This window comes from Myotis daubentonii, chromosome 3, assembly GCF_963259705.1.
Source record: "Myotis daubentonii chromosome 3, mMyoDau2.1, whole genome shotgun sequence".
In the NCBI taxonomy this organism is placed as follows: Eukaryota; Metazoa; Chordata; class Mammalia; order Chiroptera; family Vespertilionidae; genus Myotis; species Myotis daubentonii.
The window spans coordinates 176,386,951-176,412,222 of NC_081842.1; the positions used below are offsets into that span (position 1 = coordinate 176,386,951).

The following is a 25,272-nucleotide window of genomic DNA, read 5'->3' on the forward strand; positions in this document are numbered from 1 at the left end:
CAATTATTAAAACCCGCACTGTTTTCTTAACTGTCTCCATATCTTGGATATATTATATATTAAAAATTACTTATCTGACACTGAGGGTAAATGCCCAGCAAAGTTTTTCCTATCAATTAAGTAAGTGAGTTAGTTCCCTTCAGTCACAGCTTTTGTGGAGGGTCTGATTCAAGTGTGCTGAAGCTTGATCACCATAATGCTTTTATATCAGTTAGTGATTCATCCTTTTCTCTCCTTGTCTTCTTTGTCCAAATGCAAAAGTTTGGTTTTCACTTAAACTAAAAACTGCTCACGCCCGACATTTTCTCTGGAGTCATGATTTAGCACTTCTTCACATTCACACCTTTTTTTGGAACCCAACACAAGGATCCAATTTTATACAGACAACACCCCGCAGGCCAATCAGAACTGGTTGCTAGCAATATACCATCTTTTGCAGCTTTTTCTATTCATATAATTAACTTTACCCAGAAACCATTAGGAAAAGGTCGTTATACTAAATAAAAAATTTTTAAAAAGCAAACACTTTGGGCTTTACATAATAGCCTGGCTACTCCTAATCCAAAGGACTGTTTCCTTATGTGTCTAAAGAGACAAAACAAAGTTCCTCTCTTTTTCTTTTTCCACTTACTAACCCCAAAATGACAACTGTCACCAACTCAGTCCTTAAATGTGCAAAAAAATACCAATATGGGTACTGAATGTAAGTTACTAAACCACTCCCATAAGGCAGTTTATTTCTCTGGCTTTAGTCAAGTTAAGACAACTATCAAGTAGTCTAAGTAGCAGACAATGACATTTATAAGAAATTACATCTCCGCAAAAGTCTCCAAATGTGTGGCTAGGACATAAATTTATGTGACCCAATATTATCATTATGTGCTATAAATATTTTTTTAAAAAACAGAAGGCATGTTAGGACTTCAATGCTGATGGACAAACTCATAAAAATATCAAGCACATCAAAAGAAGAAAAATTACCAGTTGAGTCTTTTGAGGATAAGATTTCTTTTCCGAAGAAAAAAAAAAATCACCCACTGGAAAAAAAGAACTCTTAAAATTAGAAGCAGGTGTCACCACTACGAAGTGATAAATATCAAAGAATAACTGGCCTGAAACATGTTCTTATGCATCCCAGACTGCTTTTAATCCTTACACGTGTATTTTGACATTCGAACATGAAGCCCTGCTTCTGTAAGTCCCTAAAGAGAGTTAAGACACGAGAGATGGTGCAGGGCCATTTTGATAAACCCCCTCTTCGGTCAGACCCATGAAATGGCTGGAAGGCAGATGGCAAATTTGACCGGCATTAAATGGTAAGTGATCGTGACATCCCAGAATTTATGAATCCTGGAAGCGAACCACAGTGAAGTGAGTTCTGGGTTGGGATGGCTAACACAGCAGAATAATCTGGAACGACAGAGGACACTTCAGATTAGAGATGGCTATTGGGTTGCCATTCCTTGAATTTCTAGTGGCTTGAGTGCATTCCCAATGACGCACATGAAAATCTGAACTACCACTCATTACACACAAAGTGGGAAAATCCCTGGAGAGTGGAATGCTCCTTTAACATGGAGGACAATAAGGGGTTTGGCCCACGTTAAAATCTGGGAGAGCTGGCATGTCATCGGAATGGATACCAGACATTCACAGCTGTCTAGAAAGCCTGTTCTCAGTGGGCTGACGGCTGGACCACAAGCAGAGCTCCTCACTCCAACAGCCCAGAGAACCAGGAACCAAGCAACCCAGCATTTAAAAATCCAAAAGTTTCACAGGGGTAGCTGTTGAGAAAGGGAGGTCAGTAATACTTTACTCCGAAGAGGCAAGCCTATAACTCTGTTTCAATGGGTTCATTCATTCTATCGCAGTTTAATTTTTCATCGAGTTGAAGAGATGCTTTGAAATCAGTGACTTTTTTTATTCCCATAGTTTTCTCCTATTTGGGAAACATGCTTTGAGACTCAGTGCTGGAGAGAGTCCTCTCCGTGTGAGTATTGGGTGTGTTGTTCAGGAGCGCGTCCGGAGACAGTCCTTGATTTACTAGGTCGATGTGAGCATTTCTCGTAATCTAGGATGTAATTCACCCATCATCCTGAAATAGGTGCCATGTCTCTGATTAATTGATAAGTGTGTGATGTATCTGAAATCCTTAGATGGATAGAACTGGATAAATAGGCATTACTGTAAGTCTCTGTCAAGCAAAGAGCAACTGGGATATGCGCAGCCACATCAGAAACGGCAGCACGGCCCGGGCAGAAAAACTACTAACTCCTGAGAGCTGCGTGGGTCTGTGGAAATCTTTCTTCCCTCCCTGCCATGCTCCATATAAAGCCCCTTATTCTCAAGTATTAAAAAGCCATTTTATTAAAAACTTTGATGGCCAAAAAAAAGAGAGAGAACTTTATTCTCACATAAACTGATGGCATTATACTTGATTATTTAATATTTAAACAGAATCATGAGTATGTAGGAAAAATATAAAAACATACAAGAGAAGGAAATAAGTCTGCAAATAGTATTATTAGTGACCTGTATAATATTTTTTGCAAATTAAGCAAATATATATCTACATACACACATATATACACACATTTCTATGTATGCATATATAGAAATATAAAAATATTTAAAACTATAGATACATATACAATACATAGTTGTATATACATATATAAAGCTTAGAATAATGTATAAACATAATAAGTTCTCAATACACATTAGGTATTAATTATAAAACACATATTTAAAATTTCAGCAGCACTCCAATGACAAAATACAAGTAAATTTATTTTTTATTGTTAGTCAAATTGTGGTATTACTCAAGTCTATAAACTATCTACATTATGTTCAGAGACTAAACAGAGGACATAAGAATACTAAATAAGTATGTTTTCTCTTTATATCAGAGGTTAAAACTACCATCTGAGTTCTACAAATATTTAACAATATTTATTAGATAAATAAAATTTATTAGATAAAGGAAAATCAACACAGCAAACTCTTAAGTAAGTCTGATCTATCTATCTATCTATCTATCTATCTATCTATCTATCTGGTCTTGTTTCTCTTCTTCCAACTATACTTTCTGGTTATTTAACCTCCATTCAGAATCATTGTGTTTCCTCTCAGTAAATATTTGCTCAGATTCTGCCCAATTTCCTGACCCACAGGTCAGAACACTGAGAACGTTTGCATCCAGGGTGCAGAAAGATACACCTCTTGCTGGAGTAGGATGGTGCTGCCTTGTGCGCTTCGGCAGTTTCCTGGCTTTTCAGCTTTCTACACACTTCTTAGAGATAAAGAAAGGTAAGACATGATGAAGGGGAGGAAACATGCACTGACATTCACTGGTGCTCCTTTAATAATGGAATAGTTGCCCTAGCCGGTTTGGCTCAGTGGATAGAGCGTCGGTCTGCGGACTCAAGGGTCCTGGGTTCAATTCCGGTCAAGGGCATGTACCTTGGTTGTGGGCACATACCCAGTAGGGAGTGTGCAGGAGGCAGCTGATAGATGTTTCTCTCTCATCGATGTTTCTAACTCTCTATCCCTGTCCCCTGTCCCTTCCTCTCTGTAAAAAATCAATAATAAAAATATACCAAAACAAGTAAACAAAAAAAAATATTAAAAAAATAATTATAGAATAGCTTTTGTACCAGCACTTTAAAAAAATATATATTTTTATTGATTTCAAAGAGGAAGGGAGAGGGAAAGAGAGATAGAAACATCAGTGATGAGGGAGAATCATTGATTGGCTGCTTCCTGCACGCACCCCACTGGGGATCGAGCCTGCACCCCGGGCATGTGCCCTTGACTGGAATCGAACCTGGGACTTTTCAGTCCACAGGCCGACGCTCTATCCACTGAGCTAAACCAGCTGGGGCTGTACCAGTACTTTTTAAACAGTCACAGTGGAGGATTGTGGTATAAGTCCACAAATAAACTCTTAAGATGCGTGATTCTCAGCATACTCTCTCTCCCTCGTATTACAAGCCACTGGGTACGTGTTTAACCAGTCACCCTTCTTTCCTTCACTGGACTGGAAGCACTTTGAGGGCAAGGTCTGTCTTGGTTTACTTATTTTCCCTCTAGCATCTTACAAGGTGCTTTGCATATAACAGATACAGATATGTACAATATGTTTTCAATTGAATTATTTAGTGTCTTAAACTCACACAGCATTTCAGAGTTTTCTAAGTCTTTACCAAAAACAAGGCACACAGTATCTGTATAAAGCTTTATGGCTTATTAAATGTACTAAACTTTGCATATATTAAAAATACTCTATGTCCAGTGCCAGAACATTGCACACCGCTGGGGCTTAATAAATGGTAACTCCTGTTTTTATCATCTTATTTGATTTTTTGAAAGTTATGAGGTAGGATGGCCAGGCTGTTTCATTGTTCCCAATGTTTATATGTGAGGAAATGAAAATTCAGGGAAGTAGCTTGCTAAAAAATCCCAGGCTTGTTCAGGACAGGGGACAAGAATTGTAAAATTTTGATTCTCAATTTGTACTTTTCTTTCTTTATAATACATTCTATTTCTCTTTTATTTTCTCCCTCCCCAGAAAGCCATGAAGATTGTTGTGGATGGAATGAAATCTGCTTTAAAATCCCTCTGTAGATATGCCCAACAAGGCCACACAATGAGCCAGCCCTTTGCTGCCTGAGCCACGGGGGCTGTGCTGAAGATGGTGACAGGGACAGTTTAGGAAGGAAGGTTTCACATAGAAACCTAAGCTACATTTTTTTCTTCCACTCAGCCTCATTTGCAAACATGAAATGAAAACTGTGGAGATTTGGGTAATTTACTTATTCGGACAAGAGCAGCTGAAATGTAGCAGATTTCCTGGGAGCTTCTGTAATCACAGAATTGTGCACCTGGGCTCCCCGATGCCGGTGGAGCTCCGTTCATTTCTCAACAATGCACGCAGCGCTCTGCTCAAAGGACAAGACGCGTGTCGTCCCCACCCTACTAGTTATTTATTTATTCAACAAATATTGATTGAATACCACATGCCAGCTACTAAAGCAGGCTTCAGAGTTACAACAGCAATTTTTTTTACCATGCTTTATCATATATGTGTATGTGACAAATACACAAACACCGTGTGTATGCATGTGTGTGAGAAAATTATTTCTTTCTTATAAAAGGTAAGGTTTTACACTTCAATTACAATAGGTTGCTGTAGGCCCCCTTTTTTGGCATTAAAAAATAGCCATTTTTGAAGGGTAGTTAGAGTGCTAATTTTGAAATTTAGCTTTCTTGTCACAACCTTTTATTTGGATGAAATTTCTCTCATATAGGAGCATCACTAAGGACCAGACCCCTTCTTACTGTACTGGTGCTTGCTGGTCCACCAGTCTCTAAAGTAGGTGTCAATACTAAAGAGATGATGGAAGACAGTGTTGTCATATGATGATGCTCTCCCACTGCTCCAGAAATGCAGAAGGAAAGCCAAGCCATTGATCCTAGGGCAGTGTTCTGTAACAGTGACTATTGCTATTGCAGCAGGAGATGGTGGGAGATTTAATAATGTTCCCTAACGTATGCCAGTGCAGCAGAGTGTCGGTGATCAATGTACTATTGCTACCAGTCTGCTGCCTTTTTATTGGCATTGATAATGGGCCTCCTCCTATGCGCTTCAGCTACAAGTTTAAGTTGGTAAATTTCCCCCACTCCTACAATAGATGAATGACTGTTGACAGTCAAATTAGAACAAGCAGAGTTGGGAACCCAAGTGAATCTGAGATGGGGTATTTAAAATTACAATGAAATAATATAAGTCTGCGAAAATCCAACTGTGCTCCTAGTAGTTATGACACTGAACTCTGGTTAAATGTCCTGGGCAGCTGATTGACCACAAGCATACTGAAATATTCTTCTATGCCTTTAAAAGAAACATATTTCTTTATTTAATAATTTTGATATGCCCTGACAGTGTGATTCAGTGGTTAAGTGTTGACTCATGAACCAAGAGATGGTCCATTGGCTTCCGGGTCAGGGCACATACCCAGTTTTCGAGCTCAACCCCCAATCCAGGGTGTGCAGGACACAGACTATCAATGTTCTCTCACTGATGTTTCTATCTCTCTGTCCCTTTCCCTTCCTGTCTCTTTTAAAAAAGTCAATAAGAACATATTAAAAAAAATAATTGTGATAAGAACAGATAGCTTGACATTATAGTGCTTAATTCTGACCTTCAGAAATGAGGACTACTAGATCCTTGGGAAGAAGTTCATATCTAAAAGTTTTAAAGAAAATAAGCTAGAGAGAATGTCACTATTTATCAAATATGACTTAAAAAAGTTTTTGTTGGCCAAAACCGGTTTGGCTCAGTGGATAGAGCGTCAGCCTGCGGACTGAAGGGTCCCAGGTTCGATTCCGGTCAAGGGCATGTACCTGGGTTGCGGGCACATCCCCAGTAGGAGATGTGCAGGAGGCAGCTGATCGATGTTTCTCTCTCATCGATGTTTCTAACTCTCTATCTCTCTCCCTTCCTCTCTGTAAAAAATCAATAAAATATATTAAAAAAAAAGTTTTTGTTGAAATATTTAGAACTTCCAGCATTTTCACTAATGAAATTATGTCTATTAATAAAATTTTACAATTCCTATATAATAAAGGGAATATGCTAATTGACCTTCATGCTGTCACAAAGATGGTGGTGCCCACAGTCAACAAGGAGGAAATATGCTAATTGACTGCCACACTGTCAAAGATGGCAGCACCCACAGCCACAAGATGGCGGCGCCTAGTCCGGGGCGGCAGGTGCATGGCAAGGCTGGGCCCACCCCCGGGTGGGTTCGGCTTTGCCGTGCGCCTGCCTCTGGAGTCCCCCAGTTCCCTTAGCCCCCAGGTGCCCAGAGCCATCCCAAGGTGCAGGCAAGCCTCAGATGATGGCTGCCCAGCTGCCCAGGGCCACCTGAGGCTCAGGTAACCAGGGCCGGCCGAGTCTTGCACTGCCAGCAGTGGCAGCAGCAGAGGTGTGATGGGGCATCCTTCCCCTGATCGCTGGGTCGCCTCCCGCCCCTGAGGGCTCCTGGACTGTGAGAGGGGGCAGGCCAGGCTGAGGGACCCCCACTCCAGTGCATGAATTTTCATGCACTGGGCCTCTAGTCAAATATAATTAAAGGCACGCTTGAACTCTGAATATGTTTCTATAGGAGAAAATTTAAGTAGCCCTTACTCCTGTTTCAAATACAATACTAAATTTCTCTGAAAAGGCCAATAATTTCATGTTTTTTTCACAGTAAGTAATTACCTTTACTTCTGCTGAAACTGATATGTCTGGGCTCACTGCAGGTGTAGTCTCAAATACAGGAAGTTATGCAACTCAGTAACCCATGAAGCTTGATTAACTTAAAGCAAAACCCTTTAAGGCAGTGGTTCTCAACCTTCTGGCCCGTTATATACAGTTCCTCATGTTGTGACTCAACCATAGAATTATTTTCATTGCTACTTCATAACTGTAATGCTGCTACTATTATGAATCATAATGTAAATATCTGATATGCAGGATGGTCTTCAGCGACCCCTGTGAAAGGGTCATTCAACCCCCAAAGGGGTCGCGACCCACAGGTTGAGAACCGCTGCTTAAGGCAAAGGATAATTTTAATAAAGTTTCATATACTACTACTTGTCAATGGAGCCGTTGGCTGAGCCTTACCAATCATTTTGCTTTCTACTTGTTAATAACTAGATTAGACTGAATAACAGCCTATATGTTGAGATTATCAGAAACATCAATTCTGAGAGAATTTATTGGTAGCAAATTCTGCTTCAGATTTATTGAAAGCACCCAAATTTCTTGGCTTTATATATTTCAATCAATCAATATTTATTCAGTGCCTATTACGTGCCAACTACTCTTCTATGTGTTGGGCATACAGCAGTAGAAAAGACAGGCTAAGTCCCACTGCTCATGAAATGTATATTGTAGAGGGAGAAAGCAAACAATAGCAGTAGATAGTGTTGTGAAGTAAGGAAAGCAGCACTATGAATTACAGGAGGGTGGGAGAGAGTCACCAGCTATTTCAGATCACTGGGACCCTCTTTGATGAGCGAATATTTGAACCCAGATCTGAATGCTGAGGGTTATTTGATTTTATGGGCAAAAATGATAGATATTTCACTTTGTTAACGGTTAATACAATTTGCTTATATACTGTATCCTATGTGTAGTTAATAACCCACACTCCTTTCCTGGCCTCAGATATATAAAAGAGATTTGGGATAAGGAAAGTGGGAGATTTTCCAGGTCTTTTGATCAGTTCATTTTTTTTTATTATTAGGTTTTTAATTTCAATACAAGTCCAGGGCAAGAGGCCTTAAAAAAAGTATAAACATTTATGGTCAACGTGGTTATTAAATGTAGAAGACAAAACTTACACTCTGAAATCAAATTGAGTTGAAGTCTGGATTCTGGATTATAATTCTCAGTTTTCCTCTTTAATAAGACAGGATCGTTCTATATTGCACATTTTAGAGAAGGGTGATTTTTCTTAAAAAGAATTGTAGCTATAATTTTTACCATCTGTATGAAAGCATCATGCAATGTAGGCGCCTGTCTGTTGGTTTCCTTCCTATTTATTTGTATTATCAGTTTCTCTGCAATTTTTCATTTGTGCAGATAAACACGAGTTGATGGCATGTGCATTTCTGCTTGATAGAATTTCATAGGACTCATTTCATCAGCGTGTGATTAGCTTCAAAGCTTCGAATCTAACTCAGTTCCGAGATAACTGGGAGACGGAACTAAGTGGAGGGAACAAATGCAGCATTGTAAGAGAAGCGAAAGTCAGCTTGAGGTTGTCTGATGTTTTTAAACTAACATCATCTTTAATCTCCTATGCCCTTCTTCCCAGATAATAAGAGCTGTGCACAAAAGTGCTGAGATAAACTAATGGGGAACAGGATACTACAAAAGATATTTGAAAGAGCCTATGTAATTTACTGTACGTCTGGTTTGTTTTACTTTCCGAAGCCTTCCTGTTGCTTAAGGAAATTTGTCTCTCCCTACAACCTTCGGCCCTCTTTGGGCCCGGAGGCCTGACAAAGCATCTCAGGGCAGGTAAACAGATGCAAAGCTCTCTGAGAGAGGAGTAAGCACAGGCCTTGTTCACATCTGAGGCATAAACAAAGTATCCTTTAGTACTTGTTTGAGAGAATGATCCCAAGTGTAGGCAGCCAAGAGGCTGCTGGTGCATTCAGATATACAGAACTCCCCACATGCGCTGAAGGTAATTTACATGAGTGAACCACCAGAAAGCCTCCTACTCAATGAACTGTAGCCCTGGGGAAATCCGTGCAGGCCCAGATCAGTGTGGGAACAACATAAGGGTGTTCTCTGTGCCAAAAAGGGGATTGGGCTGGATGAAAAATCCCCAAAAAGGACCATCTGGCAGCATAAATTATCCATTTAAAATGGCTGGTGTGAGTTAATGACACCAAAGTCACTATGAACATGTACAACATCCTCCAGTTGAGTTTTAATGTCCCCTCAGGCCCTGTTTCAATTATGACTCTCTATGCAGAATGTGGCCAAATGTAAATTCAACCACTGTCTCCCCCTCTCCCTCCCCGCCTCTCACACACATATACTATGAAACTGCATTTTTCTATAATAACTTAGGGATAGAGAACCAAGAATCAGCCTAGGAATATAATTGTGGGAAATTTCTCTAAGAAATTATATATGTGTAATATATATATATATATATATATATATATATATATATATAGAGAGAGAGAGAGAGAGAGAGAGAGAGAGAGAGAGAGAAATCCCTCACAATTATACATTACATATGTGTATGTGTGTGTGTGTATAGTTCTATCTATCTATCTATCTATCTATCTATCTATCTATCTATCTATCTATCCATCCATCCTCCCAAAAGGATTTAGCCATTAAACTTTAGTTATTTAATGACTATAAATAACACAGGTATTCAGATGTTAAAAATCATGATCATTTGATCCAGAATATGCAGATAGAGAAGAGTTACTCTGAATAAAAACGTTACTGGATCAAAATACTCAATATTCCACTAACCCCACTGTCCCCAAATATGCCCCAAAGCAATCTACTTAAGGACCCAAAGAACAGTCTCATGGTCAAGGAGCTTCCTGTCCATCAGCACAAAAGAGCAGTGTTGAGATGCCTAGAACGGCATCAGTGCACTACTCCACACAAATGTACCAAACCTACAGATACCAACTCTGATTTTCACTGAGGCAGGTAAACTGGCAAGGACTCTAATTAGCCTTTTAGGAAGGGTTTGAAAAAGTTTCACATCTTTTAGTTTTCTAACAGCACATAAACTTTTCATTGGCACTCTGCTGAGGTCCTGCTGCTGATGCAGTTAGTGGCAAGGAGGAGTGAGCATTTTCATCTTCACTCGGGCCGGGTTATTTCTTAGCCACGTTAGGGGAACTGGCATGATGTCACGCGTGGAGTGATGCTGTTGTGGCCTTTATAGGAGCCCCTTTACGTTCTGGGTGCTGTGTTTGTAAAAGCAGGAAGAGGGTGTCTTGGCCCGGTGGCTCAGCTGATTGGAGCACCGTCCCATACACTGAAAGACGGTGGGTTCCATTTTTGGTCAGAGCACATACCTAGGTTGTGGGTTCAGGCCTAGGTTGAGGCACATACAGGAGGCAACCGATAGATGTTTCTCTCTCTCTCTGTCTCTTTCCCTCCCTCCCTGCCCTGCCCTCTCTAAAATCAATAAATATATCTTTGGGTGAGGATTAAAAAAAAAATAGAAAAAGGTGCACCACAGGCTAATATCCCTTGTACTTTATGATGAGCTTCTTAGATGTGTTTCCCACCCCCAATTGTGAATTCCTTGAAAGCTGGAGCCATAGCCTTCCATTCATCCTTGAGTTCCCAGAATTAGGCACAGTGTTCCATCCAGAGAAAGTTCCCAATGATGATTATTGAATGAGTTGAATGAGTAAATGAATAAGTTGAGAAAGAAGATAAAGTAGAAGCAAGAAAAAGTGAAATTTCTGCATTTTAGTAAAGGAAAGAGGATAAAAGACTCAGCCAGTGGGGCCCAAGGTTTGGTTTTCCTTGCTATCATACAGTAAAACTGCCTGGGGGCTGTGGGGTTGTGGGGGGGGTATATATTTCTATGAATATTAACACATGTACAGATTCCTATAACCACCACCACAATCAGGATCCAGAACAGTCCCACCATCCTCCAAATCTCCCTCCTGCTATTCTTTTACAGTCACACCCTCTGAGAACTGTCTTTTGATGTGTTAGGGAAGAGAGAAAGGAGTTAAGGTTTGAAGATGAAGAGGTTAGTTCAGACATTTTCTTGGTGCTTGTCTGTTCTTGCAGGAAATTACTCTGAGGCATGGGTGAGGGAGAATGGTCACAAAACATCTTTATATAAATCTCAGATGGTTTGTATACGTCACCTCCTTTAATTCTCAAGAGCAATGAAACAACTATTGTTATTGACAGATGATGAAAATGGGGACACAGGCTCAGAGAGGTAAGGGAATTTGCCCATAATCACACAGGCAGCAGGAGCAAGAGCCAGGATTACATTCTATCCCAGGGGTGGGCAAACTTTTTGACTTGAGGGCCACAATGGGTTCTTAAACTGGACCGGAGGGCCGGAACAAAAGCATGGATGGAGTGTTTGTGTGAACTAATATAAATTCAAAGTAAACATCATTACATAAAAGGGTACGGTCTTTTTTTTTTTTTTTTTAGTTTTATTCATTTCAAATGGGCCGGATCCGGCCCGCGGGCCGTAGTTTGCCCACGGCTGCTCTATCCTCTATACCTGCTTGACTTTGCATCTTGGGGAAGGCACTGGAGAAGATTCCACTTGGCCCAGGTGGAGGTCAGACATGGAGAAAGACTTCAAAATAGTTCTACTGTAATAATTATTCACATTACTCTCAATACTCCAGAATCAAGATTAGACCATCCCAGGAGGTTAGACTAGAAGTCATCATTTACTTAGTTCATGAAAATGGACATAAAGACTGCTGTTCCATTTAAATAGGAAAACAATCATGATGGTGCCCAGTCACAGGAAACAATATTTTAAAGTATTCTCATTTTATAAAAATCCAAGTACTGTATAAACATCGTAGCACAGGAAACACATTCTTCTTTCCAGTGTTATCCATCCAGCTAAGTTGATAGAGTTTTATTTTGATTATTAAAAGATAATTCAAAAAACCAAACCCCAAAGGCAATTAGTATAAAAACCAAAGTGAATGGAATGCTGGATTATCACGCAGGTAAAAATATGTCCGGGTAGAAAATCATCCACCATTCTTACCAGTCTTCCCTTTCAGTTGAATTGCTACCTCTCCCTGCTACCCTCTCTTTAATGAATCAGTGAGATTCAAACCAGTGCTCATGGTGAAAAGCCAAAAAGTCAACTGCTCTGAGCTTGCTCCCTTCACTCTACGCAAACTGTGGGCCCCCATAGGCCATCGCTCTCAGTTGGGCACATGCTGCCACCTGCCTGCTTACCTGGCTCCACTTCATGCCATCCACTGGACTGGCTGCCGCTTCCTGGGGAGCGCCCTTGGCCTGTGTAAAATGGCTCTTCACCAGGACTGTCCATTTCATCCTCCACAGACTTGAGGCGCTTGGTGGAGCTGGAATAACACAAGGGTGCATGTTTAAAGGCAATCCAAATCACCTTTCAATTGGGCATTGCACGTCTGGCTGAAAGAAAGCCAAGGGAGGAAGCAATTGGGCAACTCAGTGTAGTTCTAGGGCTCTTCCAGGCTCTCGTTCAGTTTAGTGAGTCACTGAATGTGGAACAAAGTCTTGGTCTGTCTTGTTCCAAATGTCTGGGCTTGATTTTTATTGTCACTCAAGTTGCTGCTGCTGCTGCCACATCCTGTTTCTTTTTTTCTTTGAGGAACTGGTAGCTGACTCCCACTCCTGGCTCCCCCCGGAAGTATCAGGAGGAAGCCCACATTTCATATTCCTCGGGCTGTGGCTGGGACACAGCCATCAGCAATTCCCCTAAACATCAGTTGGATAATTTCTGGCACCCCAGAAAAGATAAAAATCAGAGTGCATGACCTTTCAAGGAAAGCTTAGATTATTATTTTTTGGCCATGTTTTCTCATCTTCCACTTGAATCTTTTCACTCAAAAAATATTTTCTGCAGTTACAATATTCCAGGCACTGATCTAGACACTAGAGATAAGTGAACAAAAGAGACAAACACAGGAGGGAGAACTGCATTTCCTTCCTCCTATATGACGAGGGACCTGGAAAATGTGGGACCTGATGACTTTTATGTCTTCCTCTACAAAGAGATTACCAAAAATGAAGCTTTGTTCCCTCAGGGTAGGGATTTTTTTATTTTATTTTTGGAGCAGTATGGTTGACAAATTTCCTCCAGTTAAAGGACTGAATTTTTCCCCTCTCAATCTGAGGCTTGAGGAAGAGAAGGTAAAAGGTAGTGAAAGCCTACATGCTGCTCATGTGGTTGGAATTGTCTTAACTGATTATGTCACTATCATACCAGAATGGGGATATTTCATATCTAGTGGGAGTCTTATTGTCAGGGTACAGAATGTTTAATGTTTTCATTCATCAAACACTTACTGGGTACCTCCTCCATGCCAGGTACTAGGCAAAATGCTGGGGTGCAGAGAGGAGTCAGACGTGGCCCCTGGCTCCAGGGGATGGAGACAGAGAGGTAAACAAAATTGTGCATAAGAGGAACGTAGGAATTATGGTGGAACCACACATAGGATATAATGGGTTCTTCGATGGGGGAAGGAAACAGTGATAGGCCTGGGAGGTGGGGAATGACTTCCCAGAGGAGATGGTTCTTGACCTGTCTGTAAGCATGAGTGTCAAGGAGCCAGAGCAGAAAGGAGGAGAGGGCCGAGATAGGCTGTTATTCACCTGACACACCACCCAGGCAGCGATTTTGGATTTTGAAATATTGAAATACTGCTTTACCAACTGACAAAGTGCCGATGTTTAAAGCCCCATCAGCTTCCTCCAACCTTGCCACCCTATCTTTGCCCTGGGAGAGCCTCCTGATCCAAAACTTAAAGGGTTAATGTCTGGCACATCTGGGGCACTTCAGGACTAGCCGAGCACTGGGCAGGGTGGCATCACTCTAATGGGTAAGCTCACATCACTCAGGTTAGCAGGTACTCTGAGCATCGCTCCCTGGAAGGAGGTAAACCCCAAACAGAAACAACGTCCTGAGTAAAGTGTGACATGCCCAGAGGACTGCCAGGTGTTTGGTACGGCTAAAGTTAAAAGCATGGCACAGCAAAAGAGGAGGTGGAGGGTAAAGAAGGTACTGTATGTCTGGACTTCACCTACAAGCAATGGAGACCCCCCCCCCCTGAAAAAGTCTAAACAGGGAGTGACATCAGTCACATTTTAGGAAAGGTCACTCTGGTAGCTGTGCACATGATAGATTTAGAAAAGCAAAAGGAGAAGAAGGGATGGAATTGAGAGGCAGGGAGATAATTAAGAGGCTATTGAAACAATCCAAATAAAAAAATGTGGAGGGTCCAATTTAAGGCATGAAATTCTAGTTATTAAAGTTGGCATACCAGTGTTCTTTGACTTTAAGTTCTATTCTCATTAAAGCCAGACCACAGGAAAGCAACATGTCTGCTGCACGCTAGCTTGGTACCCAAAGGAAATAACTTTAATAGCTTATTTAATGTTCTTTGCTTGGCTTTCCTTGAAGTTCAATGAAAAATAGAGACTTGAAAAAACTTTCCTATATTTTATGGAAAACTGCATCTTATAAGAAGTCCTTTATAAAAGGATATACATAAAAAATTCCTAATACATAAAGCCAGAAAAAATATGGTTTCTTTGAACTAATTTCCATTGTTCTCCTCTATTAGAAAATACAGATTGAATAGACTATTTCTTCCCTTTCTTGCCTTGGCAACCAGGAAACTCAGGGGGGTAAATTGAGAGAATAACTCTTAGTTCAGGTTCCTAATATAACAATCTCTCCTATCTTTCCATATGGTTTCTAGCCTCTCTTTCCATATTTAAAATTAGCTGTTGTGTTTTAAAATTGAAGCTATTTGAAATAATTTTAGCAGTTGGAAGAGTAAAAAATTGGAAAGAAATAAATATTTCCCTTATGTTCCCTGGCAAATAAACAAAGACAAGATCTGTATATTCGGATGGGACTGTGAGGTCTGTGATGAAAGAGATTCTCTCTCTCTCTCTCTCTCTCTCTCTCTCTCTCTCTCTCTCTCTCTATATATATATATATATATATATATATATATATATATATATATATACACATATACATATATATATATATATATATACACCTTAGATATACATATCAAAGAAATATGTATATATCTTTTAATCTCTAGTGCCTGCCACAGTGTCTGGCAAATAGCATATGTACAGAAACTGCTGATTTGGGCTAGTGACTTAGAAATGGCCATGAGTGCTTGTGACAATGATTCGCCCAGGTATCATGATTCAGTGATATCTAGCTCAAAAGATCAATTCCATTGCCCATCATTTCCTCATTATTAATATTTTTCTGAGTATGCCAAGATTTGGTTTCCTTGGTATCCATTAGTAAAATGCAAATACACTGTGCAGTTATTAAATCCTAAAGGTGAAGAGTCTAGCTATTAGCTGACACCTTAGTTTAGAACCAAGACTTTCAGGGACACAGGATAAATATTGAGAGGATGAAGGTACGGGATGATGGAGAGAAAAAGATCCAGGAGTGGAAATGTTGGAAGTGCCAGGATAGACAGGTGGAGGGCCTCCCAGACCAAGCTTATCAACTTCATAAACTTGACAGTTGCTTTATCTTGACAAGGTTTTTTGGGATAAAAAAGTGTACTTTTTATACTACCTCTTCTATGATTTTGGAGATGTTTACTAGGAAGGGGTACAGAAACAACAATTAATGCCTATCAATCTCCTTTATCTTTTTAAATTTAGAAATGAATCAGTCATTAATTTTTATTTCTTGCTCTTGACTTTCTAGCACACCAATTCTCTTCTCTCAGAAACATTTAAGGAAACAGGAAGGTAGCAATAAGATCTTGTCCTCTCTTCTAAGGAGTGATGGACCATCTCTACTTGTGTGTGAAATTTGTTCTTGTGTTCTTAGCAATTCTACCTAGAAATTAAGGTAAGACTATTACCTTTATTCCAAATATTTGCTTAATCCCTACTCTGTGCAAAGCCAAGAAGCCTTACCTTGGACTCACAAAACTGCAAAATGCCTCATAGTACCCCGAACTAAAAATTTCCATTTACTTGTCAGTCTCTAACCACTAGATTGCAAAGCTCCTATTACTTGACTTTATATCTCCAGTGACAAGGACAATATCCCTGGTACTTAATAATGTCTGTTGCTGAATTAAAGAGCTAGTTACTGTCCTCTAAGGGATGTATAGTCCAGGTGGGCAGACAGTACCTGTACATACCTCAAAGATGGTAATAATAATTCAAGACAGCAAAGGCTAAGTGTCCAGGAAAAGTAGAGCTGCTACATGTTCCTTTTGGGGGGCCTCATGCTCTACTATTCCTAACTGAAAGAGTCAGTCCCATTCTTAAGAGGATTCAGTGTAAAATAGCATGTTAAATTCAACAGACCTGCATTTGAAAGCAGACTCTGCCATTTACTAGGTCTGTGACCTTGGCAAGTTACTTAACTTCCCTGGACTTTGGGTTCATCCACTGTTAAATGGCCCACACTGTCTATATTATAAATTCATTATGAAGATTAATTGTATCAGGTATGTAAAGCACCTAATACACTGCTGTTCACAGAGCAGGTGACCAATGGATATTTTGCACATCATAAACAGATGATTGATTGGTGAACTTTTCTATATGTAGATCTGGGGTATTCTTCTGGGTACATATTCTAACCTGTACGAAGATAATTCTGCTGAGTCTATATGTTTAAAGAATAATTTTTAAAAATCATCTGAGGAGAGTCTAATGAGAGTAAAACAAACATATTACTGAGTTATTAACTACTGATGCTGTTCATAATTAGCTCCTTATCAGGGTTAGTTATTTGCAGACTATGAGAATGACATTAATGACCAGGTTTCCCCTCAGCGAGTCACAACAAAAGGCAACAAAACAGCTGGAAGTCAAAGGGATGGGGTGAGGAGCACTGTTTGGGACATCCATGGTACATGCACAGAACACATATGAAAAACAAACAGCCCGTCAACTTTTAAATGAATCGCTGCCCACAAGTGTTTGCAAAGCTTTTTCATGTTGACTGAGTGCAGTTACGCACAATGTCTCTTCCATCAGCAAACATTCAAAATCCTCAAAATGCATTAGCACCTGAATGTGTTCACAATCTCATTCTTTTATTATAAATGGACTTTGGATCTGAGACTTTTTTTCTCCTGATGAGCTGATACCACAGCGAACTGTAGGAACATTTAAGCAACATGAAAGATGATGGCAGGATTTGGCGCTTATATAGAGAGAATAACTGTTTCTTTAACTATTTTCAAGGTATTTGTAACGACTAAGTTTATTTTTTGTAAGTAATGATGATTAAAATATAAAGTCAAGGTAAGCATGAGTCTCTACCAAAGAAAACGTCTATAATTGGGACATTGTTTCAAACAATAAAACTGGTACTCGCTTGTGGAAAAATATGCCTTTGTCTAATGTTTTTCTGCAAAGTAGACAAACATTAAAGATCATTCTGTGCCATTCTTTTCTTTGTTGTCACAGTCCAATGCTAAAGCCAATTTGTAAAAGAATACTGTGGGTTTAATGCCTAATCCCTCTCCCTCTGGTCCAGGTTATCTAGAGACAACAGGATCTTGCAAAAACGCTCCATTTTTATTTTGGCTTTGTGACTTCAAGGGAATCAAGCACCCTGTAAGCATTATCTGGTGGTGCTCCTCCATCTTTACTCTTTTGAGGTCTCCAGGTGCCCTGGGGTTTGTGATCCAGCCTCACCCTGCGGGACCACATTCACTTTCATAACCTCTCACCAGGCTATCAAATTGGTTTATCTCTTAGGGCAGCTCCAACAGACTGGATTCTGAGCCCTTTGGAGGGAGAAGAGCTGGGACTGAGCTCTTCTGTGTGTGCTGTGGGCATGGGGACTGGGACTGGTGTTACCAGGGTCAAATTTGTGCTAAACATGCGGAAAAACACATCCGTTTCCCTAGTCAAGCCTCGTCCTTAATTTCCTGAGAACATGCTACGTTCATCATCCATCCTTCCTCCATGCTTTTGCTAGTGTTTTCACCCCACACGGAACAGCATTCCTTTCCCTTTCCATTCACCAACCCTAACCAACATTATTGCTGAGCATGAGTCACTCTTTTTATCTATTTTTATCCTTTGTTACATAATTTAGCTCACTGTTTTTTACTCTCTGGTGTGTGTGTGTGTGTGTGTGTACGCACGTGCATATGATTTATCTGACTCTTTATCTGTTTCTGCTGCATGTGCATTTGCTTTCCCTTCCTAATGAGTCTGAAAGTCTGTTGGGGCTGAACCCACCTTCTAGTACCTTCTACTGCTTTAGGCACACTGCTAAACACCTAGCAGGCCTAGAATATAAATCAAGGTGTGTAACTATGAAGCATGACCTTTTTAAGAGCCATCAACCACCTTACCTGGTAGAGGATGTGCTGGGTAAAGACCTCCTCATGGCTCCCGGACTCATGCTGTAGTATGAAGAACTTTCCAAATCTGAGAGAGAAAAATTGGGGCCAGTTCCTGCAGCTATTGGTGCTAGAATAAAACAAACAAGAAAAAGGAAACTCACGTAAGTTAAATTCTGTGGATAAAACATCAGTGAGAGTATATTTCAGTATTGCATTTAACACATTTTATTTTTGAATTTATAGGGTAAGCTTATCCAAAAAAATCAGTTAATAAACTCTGACCTCAAAAGAATGTTGACAATAAAAATAGTCTCCACCAGAAAGACATACTTTTTTTTCCTAATGTACCTTTCATCTTTCCTCTTTTTTAAATAGTAAATCATCAGTAGGGTTGTAATGTTTCTGGATGCTTTTAACAAAAATACCTCCATGTTTTGGGTTGAAACTTTTCTTCAATGACCAGCCCAAACATTCCATGGGCTTTTCTAATTTTGTCTGATTCTGACAGCTTTCGCTCATCTGTATTTTGGAATTAGGTCTGAACTGCAAATTAATCTTTCTAATTTCTTGTGATGAGAAATCTGTGATTTCTCTCTAACTCTGACACCTCAGCACCCTGCAAACACCCTTACTTTAATATTCCTCTCACTGGGCAGGGCCTTCAAACTATGGTCCCTGCACCACAATTTTTGTAGATAAAGTTTTATTGGAAAACACACACACACACACTCATCTAGGTATTGTCTCTGCTTCCCTCCATGAGAGCAGAGACCAGCAGCTGTAACAGGAAACATATGGTTCACAAAGCAGAAACTATTTATGTAGAAGAGTTTTCCGACCTTTGATTTAAGGGGTTGTTAAGGATAATTTTGACTGTATGTGATTTTCAGATTCTTGTATGAGATGTGATTCCCTGTAATTCTTTTTGTCCTAGAGCCTCTAGATACCTTGTTTTCAGGAGTAGCATAATACATTTTAAAATAAATAAAGAACATATATCAATCTTGTAACACAACTCTGTGTCGAATTAGTGGTGCAATTATATGAGTACAAATAATCTCTTCTTTTGAAAGATTATGAAAAGCAAAAACAATATGTAAATTTATCACACTTGAACATAATTTGGAACTATTGGGGTTATATTGTCATCTAATATAAACCCTGACAACAGGAGGCAGTCAGTAAGTACTGGTAAAATGGAACTGATTCCTCGTCAAAGGAGAACCAATAAAGTAGGAGAAGGTTACCATCAAATTTGCATTTGTAATCTAGAAACATCACCATGTCATGAGCACAGGTATAGTGGGGAGTAGGGTGGCAGTTGAAGAATTATAATCAGTAAAACCACAGAGGCCAGTGGAGTCATTAAGATAAATTCAAGGGATGGTAAGGACGAGTCTGGTGTAAGTATTTAGAAGTTAGAATCAAGAAAATGTGTTGACTTCTAAAGTTTGGTAATGATGGAAAGGGGGGAGTATGAGATGAGTCCTAGGACTATTGCTTGGGGAAATTTTGGTTATTCATAAAATGACAGAATCAGGGAAGGCTGTGAGGGGATACAGCAATTTCTAAGAAGAAACACTTAGTTGTTTGATTAATAGCAATGGATAAACCTTAATAATAACTGTCATTATGTAAAAACAGTCACTGCTAAGAGATGGAAAGCTCTGAAATCCACATTTGCTTTCTGAAATTCAAACACATCTTTCAATGACAGGATCTTATGGAGGAAGGGCCTTTAGTTAAAAAACAAATGGTTAGGATTGACTGTATGTGTAAACAGAGTTCTGATTAATAATTCTGCTAGTCATTCCCTAATTTGCTTTTTATATTAAATTTGTCTGCATGTTTCCCCCTTTTATTTCATAATATTTTATATTTTATGGGAGCCAATAATTCCTTCCTGGGTCTGGATCACCCATCATCTCATTATATACTAGCAGCTTGGTATATAATAGGTACTTATTAATGTCTGTGCCTTTATGGAGCTCTGAGACTCACATTTCTCATTAACTAAAGAAGATGGGAAAGGCTGATCGGTGTCAAGGTCTGAACTTAAATTTCCTTCACAACTTTCAGGATGGGGTTGAGGCCTCAGTTGGATGGAGCAGCCGCTTCACTCCTGAGCATGGAGGGAACCTCAGGAGCCCACGCTCTCACTCTTGGAAGAAAAGACAGAGCAAGATGCGGGTGGGACAGGCCGGAGAGCACTGAGAGGCAGAGTCTGAGGCCCTCTCCCTCACCATGAACGTCCAGCTGCACTTGTATCTAACACTTTATCTCTCATGTTCTTCCCTGGAAAAGTATATTTTACCTTGGTTATCTTTTTAAAATGTCAAGGGAGACAGAACAGGTGAAGGAAGAAAAATACACATGTAAATATAGTGTTCTATCTCTCGGAAAGCTTAAAAAATAATTAAGCCCACAGAAATGTTCCCTAACTTGCCCGTATGTTTACTTCCTGTGAACTACTCAGTACACTGTAGCTGTCACCTAGCCAAGAGCAGCAGGTGGCCTGGCAGCATTGTGACACTTCCCATAGTGTCTGTTGGACTTCTGGTGAGTAACTTCAGAGCTTGGCAAACTGATTATGTGTGTCTTGAATTTTAAAACCTCACTGAGTTTCTGAAATGAGAATGGGTTTCACAACCTGGGTTAAATAATCCTAATAACACACAGACCCAAACTCTGCCTTCTGCAAAGCAGGCTTGTGAGGAATGTCCCCTGGTCCACCTGTGTGTATGCATCATATGGAAGGGCAGTTTATCGGAATGGATTTTGATTCAGTGATCCTGGGACAGCCAAAGAGAAAGCCTCATATCTAAGGACAGGGGGCACTGACCACATATCCCTGCAAAAGTGGTAGCTATTCTCAGTGCTGTGAACTGGACAGGAAGAGACTTTGAACTAAGAACCCAAAAGGTGGGCTTTCGGCAGGCTTTTCTGAGTACTGGTAGGGCCATGTTTTGATAAGTACTTTATTACATCTAACTGAATCCTCAAAACAACCTTTTCTGGAAAGTATATTTTTTGGATGATAAGAACTAAGCCCTGTAACGAGGAATGAAGGAGAACCAGCAGTAAGATTCAAGGATGTCAGACCCTGGAAACTGCTCTTCCTCCCAACCACCTTGATTTTCACATACAATATTTGCCTTAAACTTAAGATGATAAAAAGGCGTATAATGTCTTTGTCCCTGCAAGGTTTACAACCTAGTAGAATGAAAATAATACCTGGCTATCTAACGCAATGCTGAATGGGTTCCATCTCAAAGGGGAAACAAAAGGACTGTGTTGGGAAAGTTCAAAGGAGTAATGGCTCACACTGGCTGTGGGATCAGAACAAGGGTTGATTTCAGAAAGAGTTAGCAATTCAACTAAGCCTTCAAGGATGGTTAGGATTTACAGATGCAGAGAAGGAGATAGGAGAGGGTCTCTGGGCAAATGACAAAGCATGTGGGTGAGTTTGGAGACAGGATATAAAGTGAGTTGTGGGATCCAGGACAGTTTGTGAGTAGAGAAAGGATCATTGTTGCATCTGAAGAAGGGCAATATGACGACAGTATATGGAATACAAGAAAGAGGACTGAGACTCTGGAGGTGGAGAAATCAGTTGGTAGGTTGATTTAGGTCCTGGCAAGAGGGAACAGAGGCCTAAACAATGCTATCAAGAAAGGAAATAGAATTGTTATAATGGATATTTCACCTCTTCCTGGAGAGTGCACATGTATAAAAGACTGTTTCCAGTTGTGCACTATGAAAGGATATCAATAAGCAAATGATCATATTATTTTAACAAATGTAAAATACCCATTAAATAAATATAACTCATATAATGTGTTTCTTAGCTAATATTGGTAACAAATCCTGCAAACTAGGAAACTAAAAGTTTTTAAGGGTGAGATGACTTGTCCAATGTCTGCCTAGGATGCCATGCTGAACTCCAAAGCTCATGACTAACTACCTTCTGGTGTGTTATAGAGATTACACAGGACCACTGCAAGTCAAACATGGGGATGTGAAGGCAGGACACACAATGCTTTCTGCCTGTTGTATATAATGTGAAGCCTGATTTTGCTCCATCTGTACTTGGCCATAGGCCTTATCATTCTTTAATGATCTCATACATAATATTTTCTCCCCAACTAGACTGAGTGCATTTTGAGGGCTATAAAGATAGACACCCTACGGCAGCAGTCACCAAACTTTTGGACCTCATGGACCAACAGTGGTCCGTGGACCACCGGTTGGCGACCGCTGCCCTAGGGCATAAAAAAGGTGCTGGCCTGGGCCTGGGAGAGACTGTCTAGAGTCCCAGCCTTGCAAATAACCTATGTGACTTGGTTAAGTCATCAAACTCTTTGGACTTCATAATTCTAATAATAATGATAAAGATTAAAACTGACCACTTCCACTACCACCCACTGTTATGGACAATACCACCCCAATAACAGGCTGACATTTATTTAGTGTCATTTATGGGCCAGACACTAGGCTAAGAGCTTTAAGCATATCATTCCATGTAATCCTCACAACACCACTAGGCAGGAACTGTAGCAGGAAGAGGTTAAGTAACTTTCATAGTTCACAAAGTCAGAGGGTTACACCAGATGACTAATCCCACAGATCCCACAGCCTCTTTTGTGTTCCTAAACAGTTCACTACAGTGCTGTATACACTGAAGATGATCAATAAATATGCTCTGAATTAAGAAGAGTAGATAATTACCCTCTCTCCACTGACACCCCCAAACTTTAAGTAATACGCAATGAAACTTAGAAATCCATAAATACACATAGGAGGACTGACTGCTCAACTTTCCTAAGTAATATTGCAATCACTCTAACCTGAACTTTGTGTGGATTTGGTTCCACTGTGGAATTTTTTTCCAAAGGTTAACTTTTGTTTCTTCCAATGTTATTTCTAAGTCATCCCCACCCCCCTTCCCTGTCATGAGTAGAATGTAGTCTTTGTGTCATTTCTTAATAAATGGCTTGCTATTAAGGAATCATTATAGTAATGCGGGCTATTGGAAGAAAGGGGTTACTTTAGTAGCCAACCCTCTTAATGACCTGCTCTTCTGTACACATTAGTAGTTGGACAAGGTTGTGGTTATTGAACTTCTGCCATCCACCAGAGACAATCTGCTCAGGCTTGTATTGTTGGAAAGAGAGGATGATGGAAAAAAAAAATTCTATCCAAATTTTCAAACTGCTCTTCCTGGGAGATGAGAGCACAATGAATTTACAACTTGTTCAACAGGAATAGGCGGGCAGCACCGACTAAATGACCAGTGTGGCCAGCTGATTGCTGATGGCACATATCCTCTGTGAGGCTGCATTCAGTGACATGCAACAGATATTTACGGGGCACTTTTAATAGGCTGGGCACTGTTCCAGATGCTTGAGATCCATTGGTGGGCAAAGTATATAAAAACCCTGCCCTTGTGAGGTTTACATTTTATAGATTAACAATCATTGTTGCCACTTCTTTCAAATTTTCATGGCAACTAAAGACTAAGAAAGAATGGCCTATAGGTACCCCCTCCCCCCAAAAAGACTATCAGGATTTAGCACTCAATTTCCAACTTATAAAATAACTATCAAAAAATAAAGAGGGCTATTTTATCTCCAGATTACATAATCTATGTACTCACGGAGGCTTTGGGAACTTGTACTTTATTACAGTGGGAGTTTGTGGGGGTAGGTTAAGGTCCAACAATAGCACACAGTTCCATCGGCCCAGCACAATTTCGTGTTGTTTTGCATTCTAGTGGCAAAGACTTTGTAAGAAAGTCCATGTCACTGCACAAAAGGAGAGAACATGGGAAAATACTTGTTCTTCTTACCATCAAAGGCACAGTTGTAAAATGCACAATGCAATGAAAACTCAAGCAAATCTGGAATCGTCGTTAAAAGGAATTATCTTGGAAAGTAATTTATGGCAAAAAATTCAACTCCTTTGTTATCTTCCTTTTACCATAATATACTTCCTCAATATTGCCTGTGAGAGGGGGCTTTCAGAAAGAAAAAAAAATAATAAGTGTAGTCAAATTAACTCATTTTATCAATTTGTGCTTTTGGCCAGAGTTTCCTGACTGTGCCTATGAGGGGCTGTAAAACTGATGAATTTGCATGGAAAAAGAAACCAGGGTAAGTAATTTGTGTAAGAGGTAACGCGGACATAGACTGTTATAATTCAGACATCCTGCAGATAGCAGACTGCTGCAGTGTGAGCAGTTACGGGTTAGAAAAATGACCACACTGCAGTCAGTCTGGCTTCAATGGAAATCAATCATAAAGGTACATTCTCTGCAGCTCGTACACCACAGTCTTCAGCAACTCCTTTGCCAAGCAGATTTCTGGCCTGCAAACCATGTGCTGATCTCCTTTTTCAACCCTTGCTTTCTGAAAGGTCTGACCAAATGCAGGCTAGGGGGATGGTTTTCCAGACTGGAAACATAAAAGAAAGGCACTGAACTAAAACCAGGATTCCCCTCTATGTGAAAATAAACTTCCCTGCTATTATAAGATTTGAGCAATGCTTTTTTGAAATGTGGCATCAGGTGCCAAAAGCCAGCAGAATGGTTTAACAATTATCAAAGGTATCTGCTAACACAGAGAGATCACCGTTTTTACAAAT

The 25,272-nt window shown here is 40.0% G+C and overlaps 1 protein-coding gene across 18 annotated transcripts in view; it reads right to left on the minus strand.

Moving 5' to 3' along the window:
- The window catches only part of NFIA (nuclear factor I A), a 379,515-nt gene that overhangs the window by 91,852 nt on the left and 262,391 nt on the right, over positions 1-25,272 (minus strand). For 17 of the 18 annotated variants that reach the window (XM_059689356.1, XM_059689353.1, XM_059689363.1 and 14 more), the window contains 2 exons: positions 18,640-18,757; positions 12,512-12,639 (listed from right to left, as the gene is read on the minus strand). In XM_059689356.1, the coding sequence (XP_059545339.1) occupies positions 12,512-12,639; positions 18,640-18,757 (246 nt within the window). Of the gene's footprint in view, positions 1-8,578; positions 8,761-12,511; positions 12,640-18,639; positions 18,758-25,272 lie in introns of those variants that run through there. The other variant, XM_059689370.1, reaches the window with a different exon arrangement.